Source organism: Emys orbicularis, chromosome 1 (genome assembly GCF_028017835.1).
Source record: "Emys orbicularis isolate rEmyOrb1 chromosome 1, rEmyOrb1.hap1, whole genome shotgun sequence".
NCBI classification, from domain to species: Eukaryota; Metazoa; Chordata; order Testudines; family Emydidae; genus Emys; species Emys orbicularis.
The window spans coordinates 269,645,270-269,668,640 of NC_088683.1; the positions used below are offsets into that span (position 1 = coordinate 269,645,270).

Genomic DNA, 23,371 nt, shown 5'->3' on the forward strand with positions numbered 1-23,371 from the left:
GAGGAAAAATAAGTACATCCTGCTACATCAGCCAGCTGGCTACCTTCTCCTGTCAGAGGCTTAATATACTTCCATAAAGTATTTGGCTGCTGTTGGATAAGTGACAGAGCTCTATAGGGCCTTCCTCAAAACAGACTTCTCCCTCCTTTCTGAAAAGATGGCATATTAGCAGAAGGCTAGCTAGAATAAGTGATAGAATCATTGGTAAAAAGAAGGAAAGGGTAGAATGGGAGAATGCATGTACTAATGCAAGCTTTAAGTTACGTTTTCAAACAATGTCACATAATTTCTCTTAACTTTATCCTGTTTGAGAATATTTCAGTTTGACTAACAGTAATATGACCAAAGTTATGCAAAACCTGTGAACTTTGTGAGAGTACTACTTTTTAGATTTTGTAAAAATGTTTATAACTAGTAGAAATATTTTCAATGAGGAAAAAAGCATTTAAAAACAAATTCAAAACTTGTTTTGAAATATACACATTCCCCTTCAGTGTTTGCAACTCAACCACTGAGAATCTGAAAATAAAAGACTATATGCAATAAACAAGAGTGAAGCTGATTTCAGTAATCCTTATTGTCTGCATTTAAGAGAAATGCAAAAAGGAAACAAAAACAGCATAAATGGTGAAGAGCAAATTGGACTTTTTCAAGTAATTTCCCTTCATCTGACATGTTATAATACAGGAAAGGACATCTGTTTTTAACATGATGATGATTTAAGTTGTCAGATTCTCTTTAATGATACATTTGAATTGGCTCAAAAAAGATTAATCATTTTCTCTCATTACATAAGATGCAGATAAGTAACGAGAAGAGCAGCCTGAGCAAAATTTTATTGCTATATGAAGTGCTCCACTCTGATTGGTCCATGTAACACACAGGCATGCCACATTTTAGGTATTGGTTTAATTTATAACTCTTGGTCCAGATTGATCATATCAGTATAACAGGTTACATTTTTGCACTTATTTTTTCATCAGAGCTGATCATTTCTATGAGCCACTAGAATCTAGATCATATACTCCAAGGTACGATGGAAGTATCCGACAGGGTCACATGAGCTTGTCTCAATCAACGTCTACTGAGGCCCACAGTTTGATAATGAACACATCTGGCCAGATAAGAGGACAATAGAGCTGAACTAATTTAGGTCACACGACCCAGTTTCAGCCAATTAGAAGTATTTATCACATAATCCAAAGTGTGTCTCTCATATTCACCAAATGAAGCCCCAGCCTAATACCCTCAGGCCCTTAGCAGACCCGGACAGGAAATGGTTTTCCCATCCACAAATATTTTTGAGATTTCAAACATTTTCCCATTCCACACTGGGACAAACCCAAGACTCTTCGATTCCCTCACTCCCATCCAAAAAAATGAGGCCTACCGCATTCCAAAATACTCAATGGCCGAGTGGATATGCACTCAGCTCGAATGTGGGAGACCCAAGTATTAATATTTCACAATGCCTGATTTGAAGCAGGGATTTGAACCCTGGTCTCCCTCAGCCCAGCTGAGTGCCTTAAGTTACATTTTTCATTGGAGGAGAGATTAGAATCTTGGTCTCTCGCCTTCCTGGTGAGTGCCCTAACCACTGGGCTATGGAGTCAGGCTCTCTCTGGCCCAATGAATATTTAATTAAATGAAAAATGAAACAGCACCATCAGGGAAGACTGAGCCACTCACTCCAAAATAAATGCTCTCTCATTTTGACCAGAAATTCCACCTGAGAAACCTTGCCAATAAAAGTTGTCAGATCTGTCCCTTTCCCACAAAAATATTCACTTTCAACAAATCAGCATTTTCTGAAAAAGATGTTTAGTCAAAAAATTCCCAATCAGCCTTGGAACTTGCTCTCCTGATCAAGCTTCTAGAGCTGGAACTTGACGACCTTCAGGGCACAGTGCAAGATCCAACTATTGACTCGAGCACTTGTATGAGGAGGGTGAGAGAGGGGAAGAAGTCCCATTGGTGGTTCATGATCATCTGGGATCGTAGTTTTCCATGATAATAAAAAAATTCTTCAATTAAAAAACAAAAAAAACAAATCCACATTTTTCTGCGATTAAAATGAAACGTTGAGATTTAGTTTTCCTAGCTTATATTATATATAGGTGTCAGTTGGACACAATATTTTACTGATATATTTACAATTTTAAGCAAGTTCGAAGCCTCTGAATGCCATCAATCATTACAATAAAATAAAATTAATAGAATGATCTTGTCACAGTGCATTGTTACTTTACTATTGTTGATGGCCCTGCTGTTTCAGCCTCTTGTTTTTGTTTCTTTTCATTCAGTTTATGTTTAGCACTTTCCACGTTTTCTACAATTCTCTACCTTCAAATGTAATCTACAGCCTTGCTGCATACAGTACAGAACAGCACATTACTATCAACATGAAATTTGTCCTTGCCAAACACAGCAACGCTGTTTTTAGGGGTGATTTTTAAAAATTTCGACATCTTTTCATAACTTTAATTACTCATGTTTGGAGCGTGAAGTGAAATTTGAGATGCATTAAAACACGAGTCCCTATACACTGTGGAGTAACCTATATGCTGGAAACAGTTTATTGAAGTATGTTTAGCTATGTAAATTTAAAGCGCATTCAAAAATCAACCACAAGACAGGGAGGTTGCGCACATTGAATAAGTGACACAGGTACTTTCAGTAAAATTTAGCTAATACTTAATATATGTTTTTATTTTTTCCACAAAATGTAAAAACTAAAGATTCTCTGTAATAAGCAACAAAGAGTCCTATGGCACCTTATAGACTAACAGACATTCGAGCATAAGCTTTTGTGGGTGAATACCCACTTCGTCAGACTAACACGGCTACCCCTCTGATCTGTAAAAACACAAATTCTGTGTTTTTCCATGGCAAACGAACGTCTAGGATCCCTGATGATCATAATCGAGTGCTATGTGTCATACCTCTGTTGGAGTAGATAGTAGATCACTAGATTGACGGATGGTGTGTCGTTGTTGCCCTTCATAGGCAACCTTACATTTTTGTTGATAAAAACACGCCCAGAGGCTGGGGAGATGCGTTCATAAAAGATTAAATAAAAATAAGAGGCATTTGGGAACGATGGGGTCGTAATTCCATCAAGCGATTATTTATTATTTGTAGAGTGCCAAGAGAATGCTGGGCATTTACAGACCGATATAAAGATAAGGGCTGGGATTTCCAAAGGAGCCTGAAAGGAGTTAAGCACTATAATATCATGGAAGTTGGGCAACTAGCTCTCTTATGTGCCTCTGAAAATCCTGCACAAGGCCCCCGTCCAATCTAAATCAAAAGAAACAATACAAGTAAACAGGATCAAGAACCAATGGTTAACTCTTGCAAATGTCACAATTTTTGTTTTCCTAATAGTTTGGAATAGTAGTGATGCTAAACGACAAAAGCAATGCTGGACAGGCAATGGAGTGAGGAGAGGAAGGGTGGCATTGTGGTTAACATACAGGAAATGGGAGTCAGAACATCAGGACTCCCTTTCCAACTCTGCCATTGACTTCAAGTATGACCCTGGGGAAAAACCCCACCACCTTTCTGTGGCTCAGTTTCCTCATCCGGCGCAGAGCGGTGTTGTGATGCTTTAAATTCACTAATGCTTGTAAAGCATTTTCATATCTGGGACACTTCCTGGGGTACCCAATGTCGTGAGACACCTCACTACTACCTGCCCTTATCAGTGAGTCTTATGTGTGCCTACAATCGGTCAAGCTCCCTGAAACCCCCAGCCTCTGGCAACAAAAGTGTAGCCCACACACCTCTTGGGTGTGGTGTTCTGTCCCTTCTAGTGGCACTGAGACCACTTAGAGATTAATGACTCTGCTTCAGCCTTAGCTAAGGGCCATGTGGCTTTTAGCTTATGTAGTAGAGTCTTATGCATTTAGCTCCAGAGATTCCAGGTTCGATCCTGCCTGACGACGACGGGTCTGTTGGCGTTACACAGGCACTGCCTTCCAGGCCTCCGCAGGCCGGCCTCTCTCTCTGGTACAGGTTAGCAATAGGCACACAGCAGCCCCCGAGTCCTCGGAGCGTCCCTCTGCAGTTCCCAACACCTGTTCCACTGAATAGTCACAGAACTCTCAGAATCACTACTCCTAAAGGAATAGTGCAGCCTACCTTGCAAGATTCAACTCAGGATCACCACTTCGCTTAGCACACAGCATTTATTTATTTTTTATATACATAAAGTGAAAACAAGAATAAGTTTATCATCAAACAGATTCAAGTGAAAGTGAGTAAGAATAATGGAAACAAATGGCTACATATAAAAAAACAACACTTTCTAGAGACTAAACTTAACTAACAAGGCATTCCCCGATCTCCTACAAGATAGCCTACCATAAGTTCTCCAGCATTTTTCATCAATTTGGTTAAGAGCCCTTCTCATTAGATCAAGCCTACTGGCAGCTTGTCCTCATGGGCTGAAGGAATAACTGGTAGTTGAACAGCACCCCAGATATAGTTTCAGATTTCATTGTCTTATACCTAAACAGGATAACTCCTGCTGTTTTTTTCCCTCCAGCTCCCATAATATTCATTACCATTTTGCTCAGACTGTAAATGGGGGTTCATTGGGAATGATACAATCTCAATTTGCACATGACCAGTCAGAGTGAGAAGTGTCTCTTGCCCCCTGCCAAGAGCACGTGGATTACCTTTTCGTAACCTGTCTTAAGCCACAGACGTAAAGAACAAATCTTTTAGTATATATATAACTCCTCACATATTCTCCATACATACATCTCACAATGGTTATGATGACCAGTGTGACACAGGCTTTCATTAGAGACCTTACATGATGTTTAGTCTGGGAGCATGTGTAATTCCATGAGCAAGTTAATGATAGAAAGGTACTAGAGGTGTCATCTGATTCATAAAAATCTACAGAATCATAATTTCAATGGTGTCATCCTCTGCAGTGTGGCAGGACACTCGCTGTACCCCAGCTCCCGGTCCTCTAGTTGGTGGAAATTTTGATAATACAATGTTGACAGAAATAGGTCTATTTGGGTATCACTCAAAAGCCCTTCCTCCCACAAACACAATGGTACCAAATACGACAAACCTAGAACTATTATGTAGATATATATTCAAGAAAATGTTTAAAAAGCAACAGTTCTTTAATTATATTTTAACACAGGGGTGCATTGCTTACATAAAAGACACTGATCTTTGGTAATCCTAAGGAAGTTGGCCTTGATGTGCAGAACCAAAAACATTTATTCATCAAAGCCTTAATCAGTGTTGTCTCCATCTAGGGCACCACTGCTAGACACATTGGCACACTGATCCTCATCCATACCACACACCTCTGTACAAGGCAGGCTGATGGCCAAACATTTGCAGTGTGGTGAGCAGCTGGTCTTCCCACACAAGCATTTGATTTGCTGAAGGACTGACACCTCCCTTTCCTTTCCACTAACCTGCCCACAGAATGAGCTTTTACTACATTATGCTCCCAAACTACGTTTTTTGGTGAACTGGACCGCTATGCCCTCTGGCAGTGGGCACCAAAAGATCCTTGGGTCACAATATCCCCATTCTGTAGGGTCTATAGAAAGTTCTGGCTTTAGAAACCTAGCAAGTTTTTGATTTTATACAATCCTAGATCCATTCTCTACACAATCTTCCTCCCCATTTGCTTTCCCTTAGCTTCATGGCAGCTTTTGTCCTCCCCTGACCCTACCCTTCTTTCCTTTCCCTCCACACCACATTCCACACAGGAGGGGGGTGGCGAACTGTCACCAGAGCAGTCTTGCCCTCCCATTTAGCAGCCATTGCTCTTCTTCATCTACTGCTCTGCCAGCCATTCAGTAGGTGAAGGCATGTTATTCACTAACGTGATGACACCTCCATGAATTGAATTGGTCCCTTTCTGTGACATGCTTTTAATAACAATTCTGTTTATAAAGAACTTGAACGTGGCATCATCCGCACGCTGTGCAAAGACAAAATAAACAGTTTAAGAAAAAGCACAAAGGCTCCATCACAAAAAAGTACCCAAACCAGCAGACAGAAGGCCCAGCTGCACTAGTCTCAATTGCTGCCATATGAGGCAAGGCAACAGATAGCAGTTCAACACTAATGCATTTATACTACTTTATAACACTCTAGTAATCTATGGGTGAAAAAAAATATTTTAGATATATATGGCTGTAATATCTGAGCACTTCACATGTTGAATATTTATCCCCACAACACTCCCAAGCAGCAAGGAAGTGGTATTATCCCAGTTTTATAGACCTGAGGCACGGAGATGCTAAGGTCTTGTCTACACAAGGAAAAAGCCCAGAATCACTATTGTTGAACAGCTAATTGCACTAGCTCTCTGTTTCAACACTCTTATTCTGCACTATGAGTGCCTTTGTGTGGGTTAAGTTAAAAATAGATTAAGCTACAGTGCACAAAGGCATACTTAGTGCAGAATAAGATAGTTCACATGGGGAGGTAGTGTGAAATAGCTACTGCTCTTTAATTCACAAGCTAGGTATTTTGCACTAACTTCTCTTCATGTATTCCCCTTAGTGAATTGCCAAAAGTCAACAGGACTTCTGTGGCAGATGAAAAAGTTATTTATCTCATGGAAAATAATGAGTGCAACCAGAATAACCAGAACCCCAAATTGAAATTATCTTCTGTTATAGTATTTTTCCTCATTGGAATATTGTTTACATTTTATAATTTAGATTTCTATCACTAGAATTCAAAATATTCTGCAGTTTATGTGAACCAGCTTGTCCTTTTCAAGGTATTGTAGCACCACGCTAACACATATTTTGTTTAGTTCATTTAGTATGGGTTTCTAGACACTGACGAAGCACAAGCATATAATTTTTTACTTATACTTTCACTTTGTGTTCTATGAAACTTTACTTCATTGTATTTCTTTTAATGAATTACCTGGAACTAGAGAAATGGAAAATGGTAATTTCTATTAATGAATTACTTGGAACTAGAGTAATAGAAAAGGAAAAAATACAAAAATATTAAGTCTTTAAGTTCCCCAGTATAATTTTACAAAAGGTGACTGAAGGACTCAAGAACTCTGTTTTCCTCATCCCTCACACATCCATCCCAATAGCAAAAGCTCTGAAAAACAAAAGATTATATATTTTAATATGTACAGTCAACCAAGAAAGAAGGAAGCCTTTATTTTTCAGGTCAGGTATGTTAACAAAGGTTCTACATTCCCCTACAGTCAGTCATTTTATTTCTTTTTAAAATTATTTTTTAGAATCGTATTTTACAGATTGCAAGAAATTGTATTGCATATTAGTTTAATTACTGAATATTTTCTAAGAGGCAAGGTCAAACTTTCTGACCCATTCCCTCACCTTAAGAGGTCATTCACTTTGGAGTGTGCCATCTCTCTTTCAACTTGGATACTATGATGCTATAACAGTGCTAAATGTATATAGCAGTCATACAGTAATAGAAGTAGCATTACCATGGAGTTAGCAGTAGCAACTTTAACATACTACCTTCTACCCGCTCAAGTGTTTTTTCCTCTAAGCATCATGGTTGAATTATCTCCCAAGAAATCCTCCATCACATCAACAATTATCTGGTTGGCTAAATCAGAGATATGCAATTTATTTTGTAATGAAATGCAAAGGATACAGATCTGGAATGTCCTGCAGAAGTTGACCTTTCCACTGAAATGCACTTACCTGTTTAAAGTTATTATTTATCTCATGGAAGAGATTATAAAAAGAAAATACAATGACTGTGTTCTGTTTATGTTAACAGAATAAGATTAATTGCTCTTAATCCTGTTTCTCTCCTTTTTAATGGGCACAGTCCAGTCTGCCTGGTACAAAAGTTTAAAGGCCTAGTTATTTCACATCTGGCACGAGTCCATGGAGTTGTATTTATTTATTTATTTTAAACAAAGGCTTCACTCATGAATCCCTTTCACTTTTCACAGAGACTGCACTCCTCAAGCACCAATACTTTCACTCATTTCTTTTTGCAGCTTTCAGAATTATTAAGACAAACATATTGTGACATAACCAGTTTGTTATATGGTTTGTTTTTTCTTACTTAAATTTTGGGTTTTAACAGCTGCCGTGGCCTTTAGCAGACACACATACATACATCTCTTCCATAGGATATAAAAATATGAATCTACATCAGGGTTTAGTGAACCCTATGTGCAGAATGCTGAAACTGATTCATGATTTACAATACACCTCTACCTCGATATAACGCTGTCCTCGGGAGCCAAAAAAATCTTACCGCGTTATAGGTGAAACTGCGTTATATCGAACTTGCTTTGATCCACCGGAGTGCGCAGCCCCGCCCCGCCGGAACACTGCTTTACCGTGTTATATCGGGTCGCGTTATATCGGGGTAGAGGTGTACTTCAGATTTTTAAATTCAGTGCTGCCTGACCTCTGTTTATAAAGAGGACATGTGGCTGCAGAAACAGTTGCTTGCCAGTGAACAGAAACCCAAAGCTTTTTACCTCAGAGTTGCAGATCATGGATTTGAAAGTGATAGGTCATCTTAAACTGATAACTCTGAACTTCAACTAAACCTGTCAAGGAAAATTGAGAACCTCAACTGGTCTTACCATGAATCCTGACAGTTAATGCTTCCCAAAGTCTTCCTGTGGGAGTGAACGTTCTTAAGTAGCTTTGGTAGAAAACGGTTTCCTTTGCCAACTTTCCAGTGCCAAGGTTTGTCCTTAAGGAACATCTAAAAACCTAAAACATTTTCCTATACATATTTTTTGGCAATAGTGAGAATTCAGCACTGGAATAAAAGAGGTCAAGTGAGCATCTTTTTACTTCTTATGAGAACTCTTCTTATTTAAGATTCAGTGTAATACTATAATTCCTTCACATACACCAAGGTTATAATCCTTTTTATTTCTCCCAAACAGCACTGATTAAATCCTTTATTTTTCACTTTTGTTAATCCATATTGTGACTTCAGAGGATTGAAGATGAATATGGGAACATAAACTACTTAGCTGTGGACATACTGGTCAGATCCTCTGATGGTGTAAATTGGCTTAGTTTCTCTGACTTCAGTGGAGCTATGCTAATTTACATCAGCTGAGGACCTGTCTTATGAATGTTAAAAGTGAAAAGGAGATTTTCCACTGAATTTAAAGTGGCTTCAGGTACAACCTGTTTTGTTCTGTCAAAATGTGCTGATAAGAAAACAGAAAGATCTTTCTATAACTTTTTAGAAGTATTATGAAGAGCTATACAAGTTCTGAATGTAGGACACAAAAATGGGTGCATTCAGAGATAAGACAAAACTGATAAGATTTTAAAAAGGGGCTGGAGAAGGAAAGGAATAAATCAGAAGACTCATACCAGATAATGAGGAAGTGCATGTGAAAAATGCATTAAGAACAGATCATCATCCTGTGCAGGACGAACTGCCCACTGAATACTACCCAATATTTGTCGTAAATTCTTCATCCCTCCCGCTCCTCCCTGTCCCCCACACTCACTCACTCACTCTCTCTCCCACACTTTTTCTTCAAGCAGATTATTAAAAATAAATTCAATAAGAAAAGTACAATGTATCTGGGGTGGAGGAAGAGGGTGAGGAACCTGAAGGAAGACAGGAGAGAAAGGGCTGAAGTACTGATCAGCAAGTTAGAAGGGAAGGCAGCAGTGAAAGGAATGGGAAAAACGTGCGCCTGCTGATGCCCCCTTTTCCATTATAAAATTTCACACTGTACGAATATTTGTATCTGCCAGCAGACCACCAAAAGGCAAGCTGGCACTGAATCATAACCCAACATTTGCTATTTGTACTGTAGCCGTCATATTTGTGCAATTTCTATCAGTCAAGGGCTTCTTTTCTGAAGAAAAACTCTTTAGGCTATTTTTGTTATTTATTGTTTTGCTGAGGTCCTCATATTAAACTCTCTTTTACATACTGTCTCTGAAATATCACATTTGATTCAAAAATTGGACTTTACTAAGAATAATTTCAATGCACAAGTCTTGCAAAAATCTGTATTTAAAGGTTGGGGACATTTACAGGTATTTACATGGCACTGCTTGTATAAATCACACCAGGAGAAATTAACCATTACCTATCTACATGCCAATCATAGCCATGTCAAGAACCCCATTTACTATGTTCCATTTGTAATGTAGACAGCACCTTACAAGTGAGCTGTCAACTTAATTATGCATCTGACATGTATTTAACTTTGCACATTGACAGTGTCCCTTTAAGGCTGCTTTTATGGTACAAGAGGGAACACGTTGTTGTAATGAACCCTCCAACACAGTTGTGGTTGTACTACTTTTATCAATTTTAAACTGACTAGATTTAATGCAGATGGCATCTCCCACCTTCAGGAAACTATAAGTCGTCCATGTCATTTGTAGAGTTTGCAGCTGTGTGCGAGGTCTTTACTATACTACAAAACAGAGGGTTCCTGTTTTTGCAGCGTAGACAAGGCCCTGACGGTCTGAACTCTGTACTTGCTCTTCCATGCAGCCAATAGGCTACTGGATAGCACAGAAGCTTAATGCAGTGTTTCTGGTGAGGGATGAGGAGAATGCCAGCAAACTCCAGCTGATGGCTGGAATGGGAGATACTGAAGACCTTGCCAGGATCTCAAGATCTGTTTGTATGGTGCCAAACATGGCTGCATAGACTGGGGCCAAGCCAGTTCTTCAGGAGAATTCCAAAACTAGAAAAGTGCCAGGGAATGGAACCCGATGGGCTGGGAGGGGCACAGCAGTTGTGGAGTGGGAGCATGGGGAAAAGTAAGTTGCAAAGGTGGCATGCACAGTACCAAGCCAGGCACCTCTGCCCAGACCAGGAAAAATGGCAGCTGAAAGGGCAGGGGCTATAGAAGGGGATGCCAAGAAAGCACTAGAATTTGAAACTGAACAAAAATTGTTACTTTTGGTGTTCAAAGTATGGATGAGCTGCTGCCATAGCTATTACTTCTATCATTTCTTACAGGTTATTGTAATGGCCAGTACAGCGTCACTTATGTCCCCAATCATTGTAGGATCAGGTGGACAGGTTCCACAGTGGTGGAACAGCTGACAAACCTGAGGTCCAGGAATAGAAGAAAAAGCAACACAACCTAACCCTGGACATGCAAAGAGAGATGAAAAAGGACTGTCTGGATATTCTAATTGAAAAAGGAGAACATGGGCTCGGGAACAAGATAAGGAACTGACACTAGACTATTTCTGGAACAAGAGGGAAATGGACACTTGAGGACAGTGCTAAGGAGAAATTCTCAGTCACACTACTGTACTCCACTATAAATGAACCGAAAGAGGAAAAGTTGACTTGGTTTAAATAAGTTATAACTGAGTAGCATAATTTTTGTCTTGTTTTGGTGAAGGTACAGTTTATGTGAGCGCATTTCTACTCAGTCTAAAATAATGGATGAAGGAGACTGCAGCTGGAACCTGCAGGCTCTATGATAAGGGTTCTTTTGTTCTCTACTTGAGAGATATAGGTTACCAATATTACTGATACTCATGGGGTACTGAATAGCCAGGCATACTGTTGTAGTAGTTATCTGGCTACATGTATATGTACATGTATATGGAGCATGGGGGAGGCATGGGGCAAATGGAAAGTTGCAGTCTTCACTTCTGGCCAACCACTTTAACAAGCACTCCAATCTGAAAAGGTTCAAAGCTGTTGGTACTTCCAAGTGTATTCCCATTTTATACTTCGTTTGAGATAATGCTCTGATAAAGATCATTAGCCATTTAACAGCCTGACGTCTCAGGTTACGGAACTCAGGTTTTTCTTCATTTTGAAAAGCATATTAATACATAAAACAAATGACTAAAAATTCCTGCCTTTCAACAAGGACAATGCTTGCTGCGCCTCTGCTGAAAATTTTCTATTGGGAATTGTAACTGTTGCATTTCAGGGTTATAAAAAAAAGGTTTCTCTTTTCATAATTCCAGAAGACCCAGCTGGGCTGTTGTGACAATTTTTGAATATTTAAATGCCCTACTTTCATTGGGAATAGTTTAACAGTGATGGCCAAATAATTTCAGGCATGAGAAGAGAATAAAGCCTTAGACTGATGAATAGCTCACATTTGACCTGCTGTTCATTTCCTAAGCTGGACGCAAGTGCAATTCACGTAATAGTTAAAGCTGACTGAATAAGCATAAAACAACTGTTTCATATTTTCTGCATAGCTTCCCTGTCTAATAAATTTCTTATTAACCTAAAAGCTCTAATAGTTATAATCTGTACACTGATGAGAGAGGTGAACATGTAGGATAAAGTAATTACCATAAACCATAAATGTTAAAGAAAAGCATTTCCTTTCCCCAGAGCATTTAGAAACTGGCTGTGTTTAAGAGGGTAATGTAGGTCCTTGTGTGATTTTGTTACACGGCACACGTATATCTGTTACAAGAGCTATAAAAGCAGAGGCAGTGCAAATCCTAGGAGTGCTGGCAATGTGAAGAGTTGGTTCTCTTTGCCAAAGGAGAGCGAGGGAGACTTGAAATGTGGTATTTTCCTCTAACAGACCAGGTTAAAGCAAGCTATTTAATGAACACGATTCTATGATAGCAGTCTCAGTATGGAAAAGTTTTACCGTGGACCTTGAATTATTAACTCAATGTCTCTACTCTGCACAGAAGAGAAGTGGAGTGCTGGAATATATTTTTCTTTCCAGTTTAAAAAAAAACAACAACCACGGTGTGGCTGGCTGCTATCCACAGAGACTTGGTTTCTATCCTCACCTAAAAGCACTAAGGACCTGCTCCACAGAACCTAGTCAACTAAGGCCTGGTCTACACTTAAAAGTTTTGCTGGCATAGCTATGTCAGTTGGGGTGTGATTCCCACCCCCTCCCCCAATCCCTGACTAACACAGCTATGCCGGCAAAATCCCTAGTGTAAACACAGTTAAACTGGCAAACAAGTCCATTTATCAGTACAGCTTATTTTGTTTGGGGGTGGGGTGGGGAGGATGGTTTTACACTGTACCAGCAAAAGAACTCTTTTGCCAGTTTAATCGGTCTCTCCATTTGGGGATTTGCCAGTATACTTCTACTGATAAAAGGGTATATCAGTATACATGTAAGGGTATACAAGCTGTAGGAAACCAGGGAGCCAAAGAACAGCAAGACCCCAATCAAATCTCTCTTGCACAGTCTCAAACAGAAGGGAGAGGAGGTCTTTTGAAAGGCATTAGACATGATTTACACCAGAGAGAAAACACTTCTGGGAAAAGAAGAGTGGGAGTTTGGTATTCCCAGAGGACACACCCAAACATGAGGAAGCCTTTCTTCTAAGAAAACTGTAGACTAGAATCGGAAGGGAGGTTTACCATTATACAGTGAAATCTGTACAAGAGACCATCCTCGCTAGGCTACCACCTGTCTTAAGAGACCTTCCTAGACATACTAACAGCAGCTCTGGTCCATCTTTGATAACGCCTCCTCTGTTAAGCAACGCCACAGCGTTTAATATAAATAATCTAACAAATTCATACATTTTTAGTTTCCCAAAAGAGCAACAAAAAAAGGTAGTTACTTATTTCCACATTCTGCCATAAACCTATATAAAAGCTGATTTAATTAAAAAGAGCGACACACAAACTGTGATGAGATAACTGGCTCTGTGGATGAGGGGAAAGCAGTGGATGTGTTATTCCTTGACTTTAGCAAAGCTTTTGATACGGTCTCCCACAGTATTCTTGCTGCCAAGTTAAAGAAGTATGGGCTGGTTGAATGGACTGTAAGGTGGATAGAAAGCTGGCTAGATCGTCGGGCTCAACGGGTAGTGATCAATGGCTCCATGTCTAGTTGGCAGCCAGTTTCAAGCGGAGTGCCCCAAGGGTCGGTCCTGGGGCCGGTTTTGTTTAATATCTTTATTAATGATCTGGAGGATGGTGTGGACTGCACTCTCAGCAAGTTTGCAGATGACACTAAACTAGGAGGCGTGGTAGATACACTAGAGGGTAGGGATCGGATACAGAGGGACCTAGACAAATTAGAGGATTGGGCCAAAAGAAACCTGATGAGGTTCAACAAGGACAAGTGCAGAGTCCTGCACTTAGGACGGAAGAATCCCATGCACAACTACAGACTAGGGACCGAATGGCTAGGTAGCAGTTCTGCAGAAAAGGACCTAGGGGTCACAGTGGACGAGAAGCTGGATATGAGTCAACAGTGTGCTCTTGTTGCCAAGAAGGCTAACGGCATTTTGGGCTGTATAAGTAGGGGCATTGCCAGCAGATCAAGGGACGTGATCGTTCCCCTTTATTCGACATTGGTGAGGCCTCATCTGGAGTACTGTGTCCAGTTTTGGGCCCCACACTTCAAGAAGGATGTGGAAAAATTGGAAAGAGTCCAGCGGAGGGCAACAAAAATGATTAGGGGTCTGGAGTGCATGACTTATGAGGAGAGGCTGAGGGAACTTGAATTGTTTAGTCTCCAGAAGAGAAGAATGAGGGGGGATTTGATAGCAGCCTTCAACTACCTGAAGGGGAATTCCAAAGAGGATGGAGCTAGGCTGTTCTCAGTGGTGGCAGATGACAGAACAAGGAGCAATGGTCTCAAGTTGCAGTGGGGGAGGTCTAGGTTGGATATTAGGAAACACTATTTCACTAGGAGGGTGGTGAAGCACTGGAATGCGTTACCTAGGGAGGTGGTGGAGTCTCCTTCCTTGGAGGTTTTTAAGGCCCAGCTTGACAAAGCCCTGGCTGGGATGATTTAGTTGGGAATTGGTCCTGCTTTGAGCAGGGGGTTGGACTAGATGACCTCCTGAGGTCCCTTCCAACCCTGATATTCTATGATTCTATGATTCTATGAAACTGAAGAAAGATCATTGCTTCCTATGAAATAATTTGATCTCTCCCTTGGTATTAACAAAAAATGAAACTCTGACCTTCTATGCTGTTTCACTATCACCATTCCAAACAAATCGGCATCAGTAATTTATGGACTATGGTATGATCAGTGTCATGGAACCTTGTCAGTCACTATTAAACCTGGCTCAATTCACTGAATTGAAGTGGTCTAATAAAATAAGAATTGATATTTTATTGATATTTTCTGCATTATGTAAAGAAAACTGCATCTCCTCTGTCTGCTTATAGCAGTTTTAATAAAATGATGGCTGGTATTGAACAATTTAAGCTCATTGTAAATATGAGCAACAGAAGCTCAGCAGGAACATGACTTTTTTTTTTTTTTAATATAAAATCTTCAGGGGGTGCTTCAGTCGGTTCTGCTTGCTAATCCTTAAAATCTGCAGCATTTTGATGATTAAAAATGTTTTTGTTCAAAAGTAGCTGAACTTTGGATAAAAGCAAAACTAAGAAAACAAACACATACAATTGCTCTAGTAATTTTTCTATATTCTCCCCTTTTATTAAGATAGTATACAAGAAAGTGAGTGTGACGAATGCGGGAATTTGGGTAATATTTATATGATGCCTGCATGCACCTCAGTTTCCCTCTGGGCTTTGCATAGCTATGCACTGAGTATAAAGGGAAGAGATGAGCAGCCTGTTTGGAAACAGAGTTATTGAAGTCTACACATATGCATGGAGGATTCAAAGAGACAATGGAAACCCCAGACGGCTGAGACATTCACACATAGCGACTGACAGTCAAGAGGAAGGAGGCTTTCCCCAACCTCTCTCCAGGGAAGAAGACCAAAAACCCAAGCAGGAGCACAAAGTGGACTGGTGTCAAGTGTCTGTTAAGAGCTGAGCTCACAGAGACATAGCACACAAACACCTGGAACCAGGGGCACAGAGAGAGGAGGCCAAGATGGCTTCTAAGGAAGCATGCCTCAATCTGAACTCGATCTCAACCTTTGCCTCTCTCTGCTTACCTAATGATGTTCTCAGGTGGCAATAAATTGTTACCCTGTTTGAAAAGGCTGCCTAGTGTCACTTCAGATTCTCACTGAGATATTGCGTCCTGAAGGAGTACAGGACAAGTCTCCCGCAGGAGTTTGGTTTGGCTGAATTCACTGCCGGGAGCCATGGAGGGAGACAGGGATCGCTGGTGCCCAAAGGCCCAGTTTCAGAGTCTTGGAGGTCATGCGCCTGCCCCTGAGGAAGTGTGTGGATCCTTGGGGCTTGGCACACTAAGGGGGTCACTCTTAGGGAACTGGTTTTAGGCTGGGGCATAGACCAGATGCAGTGAATCCATGACAGTGAGCAACTGATAGCAATGACTAAGTATAGCACAGGTGGAGGGAGCATAAAAGGTATAAAAATGCCTCCACTTACAGCAGAGAAGGAATAACAATATTTTGTCATTATTCAGTGCTTTTCATCCACAAATCTCAAGTATTTTATGAAAGGTGGGAAATTATTACCACCATTTTACAGAAGGGATAACTAAACTATCAAGGAGATACATAATCTGCCCAACAATACAATAGGCCAGAGGCAGAGAAGGGAACAGAACACAAATCTCCTGTTTCTCAGGTCCATGCTCAGTCCAGTAGATCTCAGTTGTCCCCTGGCTAATAGCCATCTCTCTCAGTCTCCTAAACTGTGTTTCCCACAAAAGAACAAACAAATAAATTCAGCAGTCCACCATCTAATCCTAAATCAGACAAATATTTGAAACAGATTGGAGAAACATAAAGGTCTGAGATCGGCTGGTGGTGGCAATACCTAATTGTTGCAAAAATGTGATATTTTGCTCAATCAAATATACACAAATTGGAAATTATACTAACTCAGGAGGAAAACACAAAAGCAATGTAGCAAAAGAAAACCAATTTCTATTGTAATGCTCACACACAATCTGTCCGCAGAGCAAACTCGTGACTAACAGCTGCTAGCAGCGAACAAATGGAGAGAATCATTAACTGAAAACTCGTGGCCTGATTTTCAGAGGTGATGAGCACCCTCAACTCTCCCTGAAATTAGCACTTCTGTGCCAACTTTTTTTTTTTTTTTTTTTTTTTTTTAAAGAAGGTACAGAAATATAGCATCAGCAAACTGAACTATAACAAATGCCCACCAGATTCCCAGATGCTTCGTATCATAAACAAGTTCAAAGTGTGGAGGAGAATGTCTTTAATCTGTTAATTTCTGTTTTCCTCAAATAAAAACAAATAGAAATGATTCTGAAAAAGTCAGTTGCCAATGTTTTTAATCTAGGTATTTGATGTAATTCAACCTAATATACAAGAAAGCTATCAAAATTCTTTTAAAACTCGTTGCAGATGGTCTCAGTAACATTTCAATAAATTGTTTTGAAAGAAATAGTGCCTATTTTTTCCAGAAATGCGTTTGCAAGTATACCACCATGCCAACTAACTGCAGTAGTAACTCAAGCTGGCTTCATGTTAATGATCCACCCTTATCTGTTCAAGTTTTACTGAGATTTTTAGAAAGCAAATAGCACTCCCTCAAACTCTCTGGAATGGAATATTGACTGTTAACAGCCAGTAGACTGTAAGGTATTTTTCTGCACATCTCCTTTATGATATTTTATTTGCAAAACTTCGATTTTTTTCAGAAGTGTGAACAGCTTTTTTTTTTAAATCTCATATTAACCCATTTCATACATTTGTGTTTGCTTTTGCCAAAGATGCAATTTGCATCTACAGCAGAACCTCAGAGTTACGAACACTTCAAGAATGGAGGTTGTTTGTAAATCTGAAATTTTCATAACTCTGAACAAAACATTATGGCTGTTCTTTCAAAAGTTTATAACTCACCATTGTCTTAATACAACTTTGAAACTTTACTATGCAGAAGAAAAATGCTGATTTTAACCATCTTAATTTAAATGAAACAAGCACCAGTTTCCTTCCTTCCTAACAGTTTCTTGTCAATTTTTTTTTTAAACTTTCCCTTTATTTTTTAGTAGTTTACATGTAACAGTACTGTACTGTATTTGCTCTTTTTTTTGTTTTTATCTCTAATGGTGCCTGACTGCATACTTCCAGATCCAAATGAGGGGTGTAGTTGACCAGTCAGTTCATAACTCTGGTGTTCATAACAATAAGGTTCTACTGTATATAGAATTGTAGAAGCATATGGCTGCAAGGGACCTAGTCCATCCCCCCGTGCAGGACCAAATATACTTATACCATCCCTGGCAGGTGTTTTTAAATACCTCTAATGATGGAGATTCTACAACCTCCATTAGCAACTTACACCAGTAATTAAGAATAACTATCCTTAAAGTTAGAAAGTTTAGGTCTAACCTAAATCTCCCTTGCTACAGATAAACCTCTTCTTCTACCTTCAATGGACATGGAGAACAATTGATCCCTATCCTCTTTAACAGCAGCCCTTAATGTATATGAAGACTTATCAGATCCTCCCTCAGTCCTTTTTTCTCAAGACTAAACATACCCCGTTTTTTTTGTTTTGTTTTAAACAACATTTCCTCTTCATAGGTCAGGTTTTCTTTAAAAATAAAAAATATCATTTTTGTTGCTCTCCCCTGGACTCTTCAGTTTGTCCATATCTTTCTTAAAGTGTGATATCCAAAACTGGACACAGTACTCCAGCTGAGGCCTCATCAGTGCCAAGCAGAATGGGACAACTACCTCACCTGTCCTACATATGACACGCCTGTTAATACCCCCCCCCCAGAATGGTATTAGCCATTTTCGCAACAGCATCATGTTGTTGTCTTATATTTAATTTGTCATCCACTATAATTCCCAATCTTCTTCTGCAGTACTACTGCTAGGCAGTTATTCCCCATTTCGTAGTTATGCATTTGATTTTTTCTTCTTAAGTGAAGTACTTTGCACCGGTCTTTACTGAATTTAATCTTTTTGATATCAGAATAATTCTCCAGTTTGTCAAGGTAATTTTGATTTATCATTCTGTCTTCCAAAGCACAAACCCTCCCAGCTTGGTGTCATCTACAAATGTTATAAGCATATTCTCTATTCCATTATCTAAGTCATTAATGAAAAATGTTGAATAGTACTGGACCAGGGACAGATCCCTGTGGGACCCCACTATATACATCCTCCCAGTTAGACAGCAAACCATTAATAACTACTCTGAATACAGTTTTTCAGCCACTTGGGCACCCACCTGATAATTATTTCATCTAGACCACATTTCCTTAGTTTGCTTATGAGAATGTCACATGCAACTATGTCAAAAGTCTTACTAATGTCCAGATATATCATGTCTACTGCTTCCCCCATCCCTATCCACTATGTAAACTATTTGCACTTTTTCCTCCTGGGTTTTCATTTAAAAAACAAAAACAAAATATTTATACCTGTCAGAAACCAACAGTTTAAACCAGAGTTAGGAACAGCATAGATCAGGGGTCGGCAACCTTCGGCACGCAGCCCATTAGGGTAATCCGTTGGTGGGTCGCAAGACATTTTGTTTTATTGACCATCCGCAGGCACGGCCCCCCACAGCTCCCAGTGGCCACGGTTCGCCATTCCCAGCCAATAGGAGCTCCGGGAAGCAGTGGCCAGCACGTCCCTGCACCCCGTGCTGCTTCCCACAGCTCTCATTGGCCGGGAACGACAAACTGTGGCCACTGGGAGCTGTGGGGGGCCGTGCCTGTGGACAGTCAACGTAAACAAAATGCCTCGCGGCCCGCCAGCCGATTACCCAGCTGCGTGCCGAAGGTTGCCGACCCTGGTATAGATTCTACAGCTGCTGTCACAGGGACCAAAAATTGACCTTTACCTTAAAAGAACAAGTGAGTCTAATGTTTTTCCTTTAAACTATTTTATTTCTTAAGCATTTGCTTGAAGAGAGGTGTGGGGGAGGGCAGAAAGGTTGCATTTTTGCTGTTTTATGGTATATAGAGAAAGTCAGAGAAGTTGAAGGGGTGTATGTGTGTGTTGGGGGAGGTAGGAGTTCTGCACGTTTGTTTTTATTTTTTACCCTAAACAAATCAGTAATGTCTTATGTTTCCCTGTTTTGCTTGAGGTCTTTCTTAGGAGAGACATGTGCATTGGGAACTTTTTCAGCCCTGAGGTGAAGGAGGACATTGGGGTGAATCCTGAACACAGATCCTCCTTGCAAAAGAGGAAAAAGATCTCAGTTATTCTACTCCTTTCACAGCCTCCCAATGAATAACTCCAAGCTCTGCTCTGTTACTCCTCAGCTTTCCACAGCAGCAGCATCAAATGGACATGACTCTTGAAAGTTTCACAACTTCCCATATGATTCTGAATAGCAGCACTGAAACTGACCAAAATCTTGTCAGTCTGCTGCTGCTATTGTTGCTTGGGAATGCTATGAACACCACCACTGCTGGAACTGTCATCTTTTGACTCCGGAATTCAACATTGCATCAATTTATGCTTGGTTCACTTTGGAAGGATATGCTCACAACCACAAGGGCTACACCCTAATTCTCTTTAAAATGAAAGCTTAAGTTTTGTAGAAGTTAGTGGCTTAGGTCTTTCTCACTCACAAGTGGGCTCCTCCCACTTGACACTAAAGAGCAAGTGCGGTGGATTTCAAGCAGTGTGTATATGTACTACGTTCTTTTTCTGCGCTTCCATGCTTATAAAAAGTAGTTTATTAAAATGCTGTTAGTTACTTTCCTTTTAATGCATATTGCATCATTTTGGTTAAATTGGGAAGCTTTTTAATTTTAATGGGAAAATGGGTTTCCCAGCAGGAGCAAACCTCCCAAACTAGAGGTATTAAGATATTTATCATCATGAAGGGAAACATATAATGAATGTTGTTTATGTTAAAATGTAGTGTAAATGTTATTAATTATGTAGAGAGGAGTCTAAAATCCATCTGAAATAGTAAAAAGGATTTGGCATGTATGTGGATGGGACTGAAAAATTAACGCGTTCTTGAAGCACGGGAGGAGAATGAAAGCACTGTTTAGAGAGGAGTTGTGGTTGATTATACAGCACTATAATTGTATACAATTCTTTTAAAGGCAAAAACAAAAAAACAAAAACTCCACCACCTTTGCCACCTCCCCCAAAGACCTTACAAATAAAGGCCCTGCAAAATCTCAAATCCCACTAGCTGCCCTGTGCAGGCATGCCAATAAGTCTCCATGCAAGTGCAGGGGTCTGCCTGAGTGGATGCAGTTGCAAGATCAAAGCCTCAAAATACATCTGTTTTGAAGCAGTCTGCAGCATAGAAAGTTGCATGGACCTAGCTCTTCCCAATGTCAGTGAAGGGTAAAGAGCACAGACTGGTCATGCTTCCTAACTGCCTGTATTGCGATACAGCAGTTGGAAAAATATTGTTTTCTAAAATCGCTGGAGGGAAAGCTAGAGTTGTAACAGCTTATTGCATTAGGCTGTTACCCACGCTCAACTCTGAAACATCCTCTGAGAGGAGTTTGATCTCAGGATAATTCTTAGTGAATGCTTATGTGCAACGCAAATATGGGGTATGATTTCTCACAATCCATGTCTTTGTTCTGCACGTCAGAGATGCTATCAGTCAGAAGAAGAGTGCATTTCTAGAATGCTGGGGAAGCTTGCACTACACTTAATGGGGAAAAGCATACATTTAACTAGCTCCTAGGATTTCAAACTCTCTCTCTCTTTTGGATTGGGATGGGGACTTGAAAAATATTAACTATATTGCACTTGTCAGATATTGTATAAACATTCTAAAATGTACATAGGGAATATAAACAATATAATGAGTTAGAGACACCATATTTCCTAAGATTAGTAGTTTATTTTATTTAGCAGATCAGTTCATAAATACTAATGTCAGAGAGCTTTTCAAAATTAGGAAGTACTGAAACTAAAATACTTCAAAAAACTAATTTAGCAACCAGCTAAAATAGAACAACACAAACACCAAAAGCTAAAAGGTAGGAGGTTTTCAACAGTCTCTCTCTCTCTCTTCGTGTGAGTCATGCAACTTTCCTAGTCAAATTTCCCTCATCTCTAAATCAGGAACAACTATTTTATTAACCATATCATAGCACTTTTCATAGAGAAATCTCAGTATGTTTCATGAAATTAAAAAATTACCGTTTTATACATAGGAAATTGAGCCAGAGAGGTTAGCGAAGTTGCCCAAGGCCACATAGCATCTCAGTGACAGATGAGAACAGAACCCAAGTCTCCTGCATCATACTCACTGAACCATGGTACCTCTGAAAAAATACATACATTCTGGTATGCTTCGTTAACCATAAAAATAATATTTAAGATATTTCACTATTAAATGCTTTGAGCACACAAATCTTCAATGGCTTGTTAAATATCACTGATCACAGAGTTATGTTAAAAAATTTTTGTCATTCTGAGTCACATGTAAAGAAAGGATAGTTGGTCTTCAAAACAAAACTAGGAACACCTCTCTCTCTCTCTCTCACACACACACACACACACACACACACACACGTCATATTTCCTCATTTATCAAATACAACTTAGATAAATTACAAAAATTAATGCATGGAAAGGAAACTTAAGTTAGGATTTCTCTGGGCCTTTCCCTTGCATATGAATGCAATAAAAGATTTTTTTTACATTTTGTTATTTTTAGTAGCAATTTAATTCATGAAAAATCTGATACGTGTAGCAGTCACCACTGCTAGAATTTAGGAAATAAAACATCACTACAGCTCTATAGTTTAGGTGAACAAAGAGCAAGATACACAGCACTATCACCCAGCACTTATGAAAATACCAGAAGCTTAGAATGGGGAAGAAACCACTGTCACAACATTTGAAAATATTACTGCTTTGAACTGTTTTTGAAGCTATTCAAACAGAAATATCTATGAGAGTAATGATAGCCATCTGTTAAATTGTTTAATGCTACTCTGCTGTACAGTACAGTACAGCCATACAAATAATGGTGGTACAGGAGCAATTGTTTCAATTCAACAATTCAATCAATTAGCCATCAATGAACTACAAAGTCAGTATTTGGAGATTCAATTCACAAAATACTTTTAAAAATCACTGACTGATCATTTCATTTTCAAACTCTTACCGGAACATCAAAAACTTCCTGGGTATCATCCAGCATCTGGATTTTGATGGAGATAAGTTTTCCTGGAGGTGTCATAGGCAGTTTCTGTCCATGTTCCAATGTACTGATCCCAGCATTTTCCTGAGCTCCTAACCGGGATCCGGCTGTTGGTCTCTGCTCCGTTTCACCCATGTTTCAAAAAACACGTTTCTTAAGTCTGATAGAGGAAGAAGGATAAAGAAAACAGAAAAACAGAAAACTCAGTACGAAAGATAGCTGATCAAAGGCATTAGAGTACATAAATTTACACTGGAGAATTGCAAAACAATTAACATTTGATGTAATGCTCTACAAGCTAAAATCAGTGATACAAAGGGGAACGAAAATACTCAAACCTCATGCTTTAGGACATAAGCTAATCACCTGCAGGGGTCAAGAAGACTTTTAGGAATGTATCCCTTATCCCTCATAT

General features: G+C 39.6%; 1 protein-coding gene across 1 annotated transcript in view; it reads right to left on the reverse strand.

Annotated features, from left to right (window-relative positions):
• The window catches only part of FARP1 (FERM, ARH/RhoGEF and pleckstrin domain protein 1), a 275,111-nt gene extending 252,020 nt beyond the window's left edge, over positions 1-23,091 (reverse strand). The window contains exon 1 of the mRNA XM_065414550.1: positions 22,921-23,091. Within this exon, the coding sequence (XP_065270622.1) occupies positions 22,921-23,091 (171 nt within the window). The remainder of the gene's footprint in view (positions 1-22,920) is intronic.
• Positions 23,092-23,371: the final 280 nt, after the last annotated feature.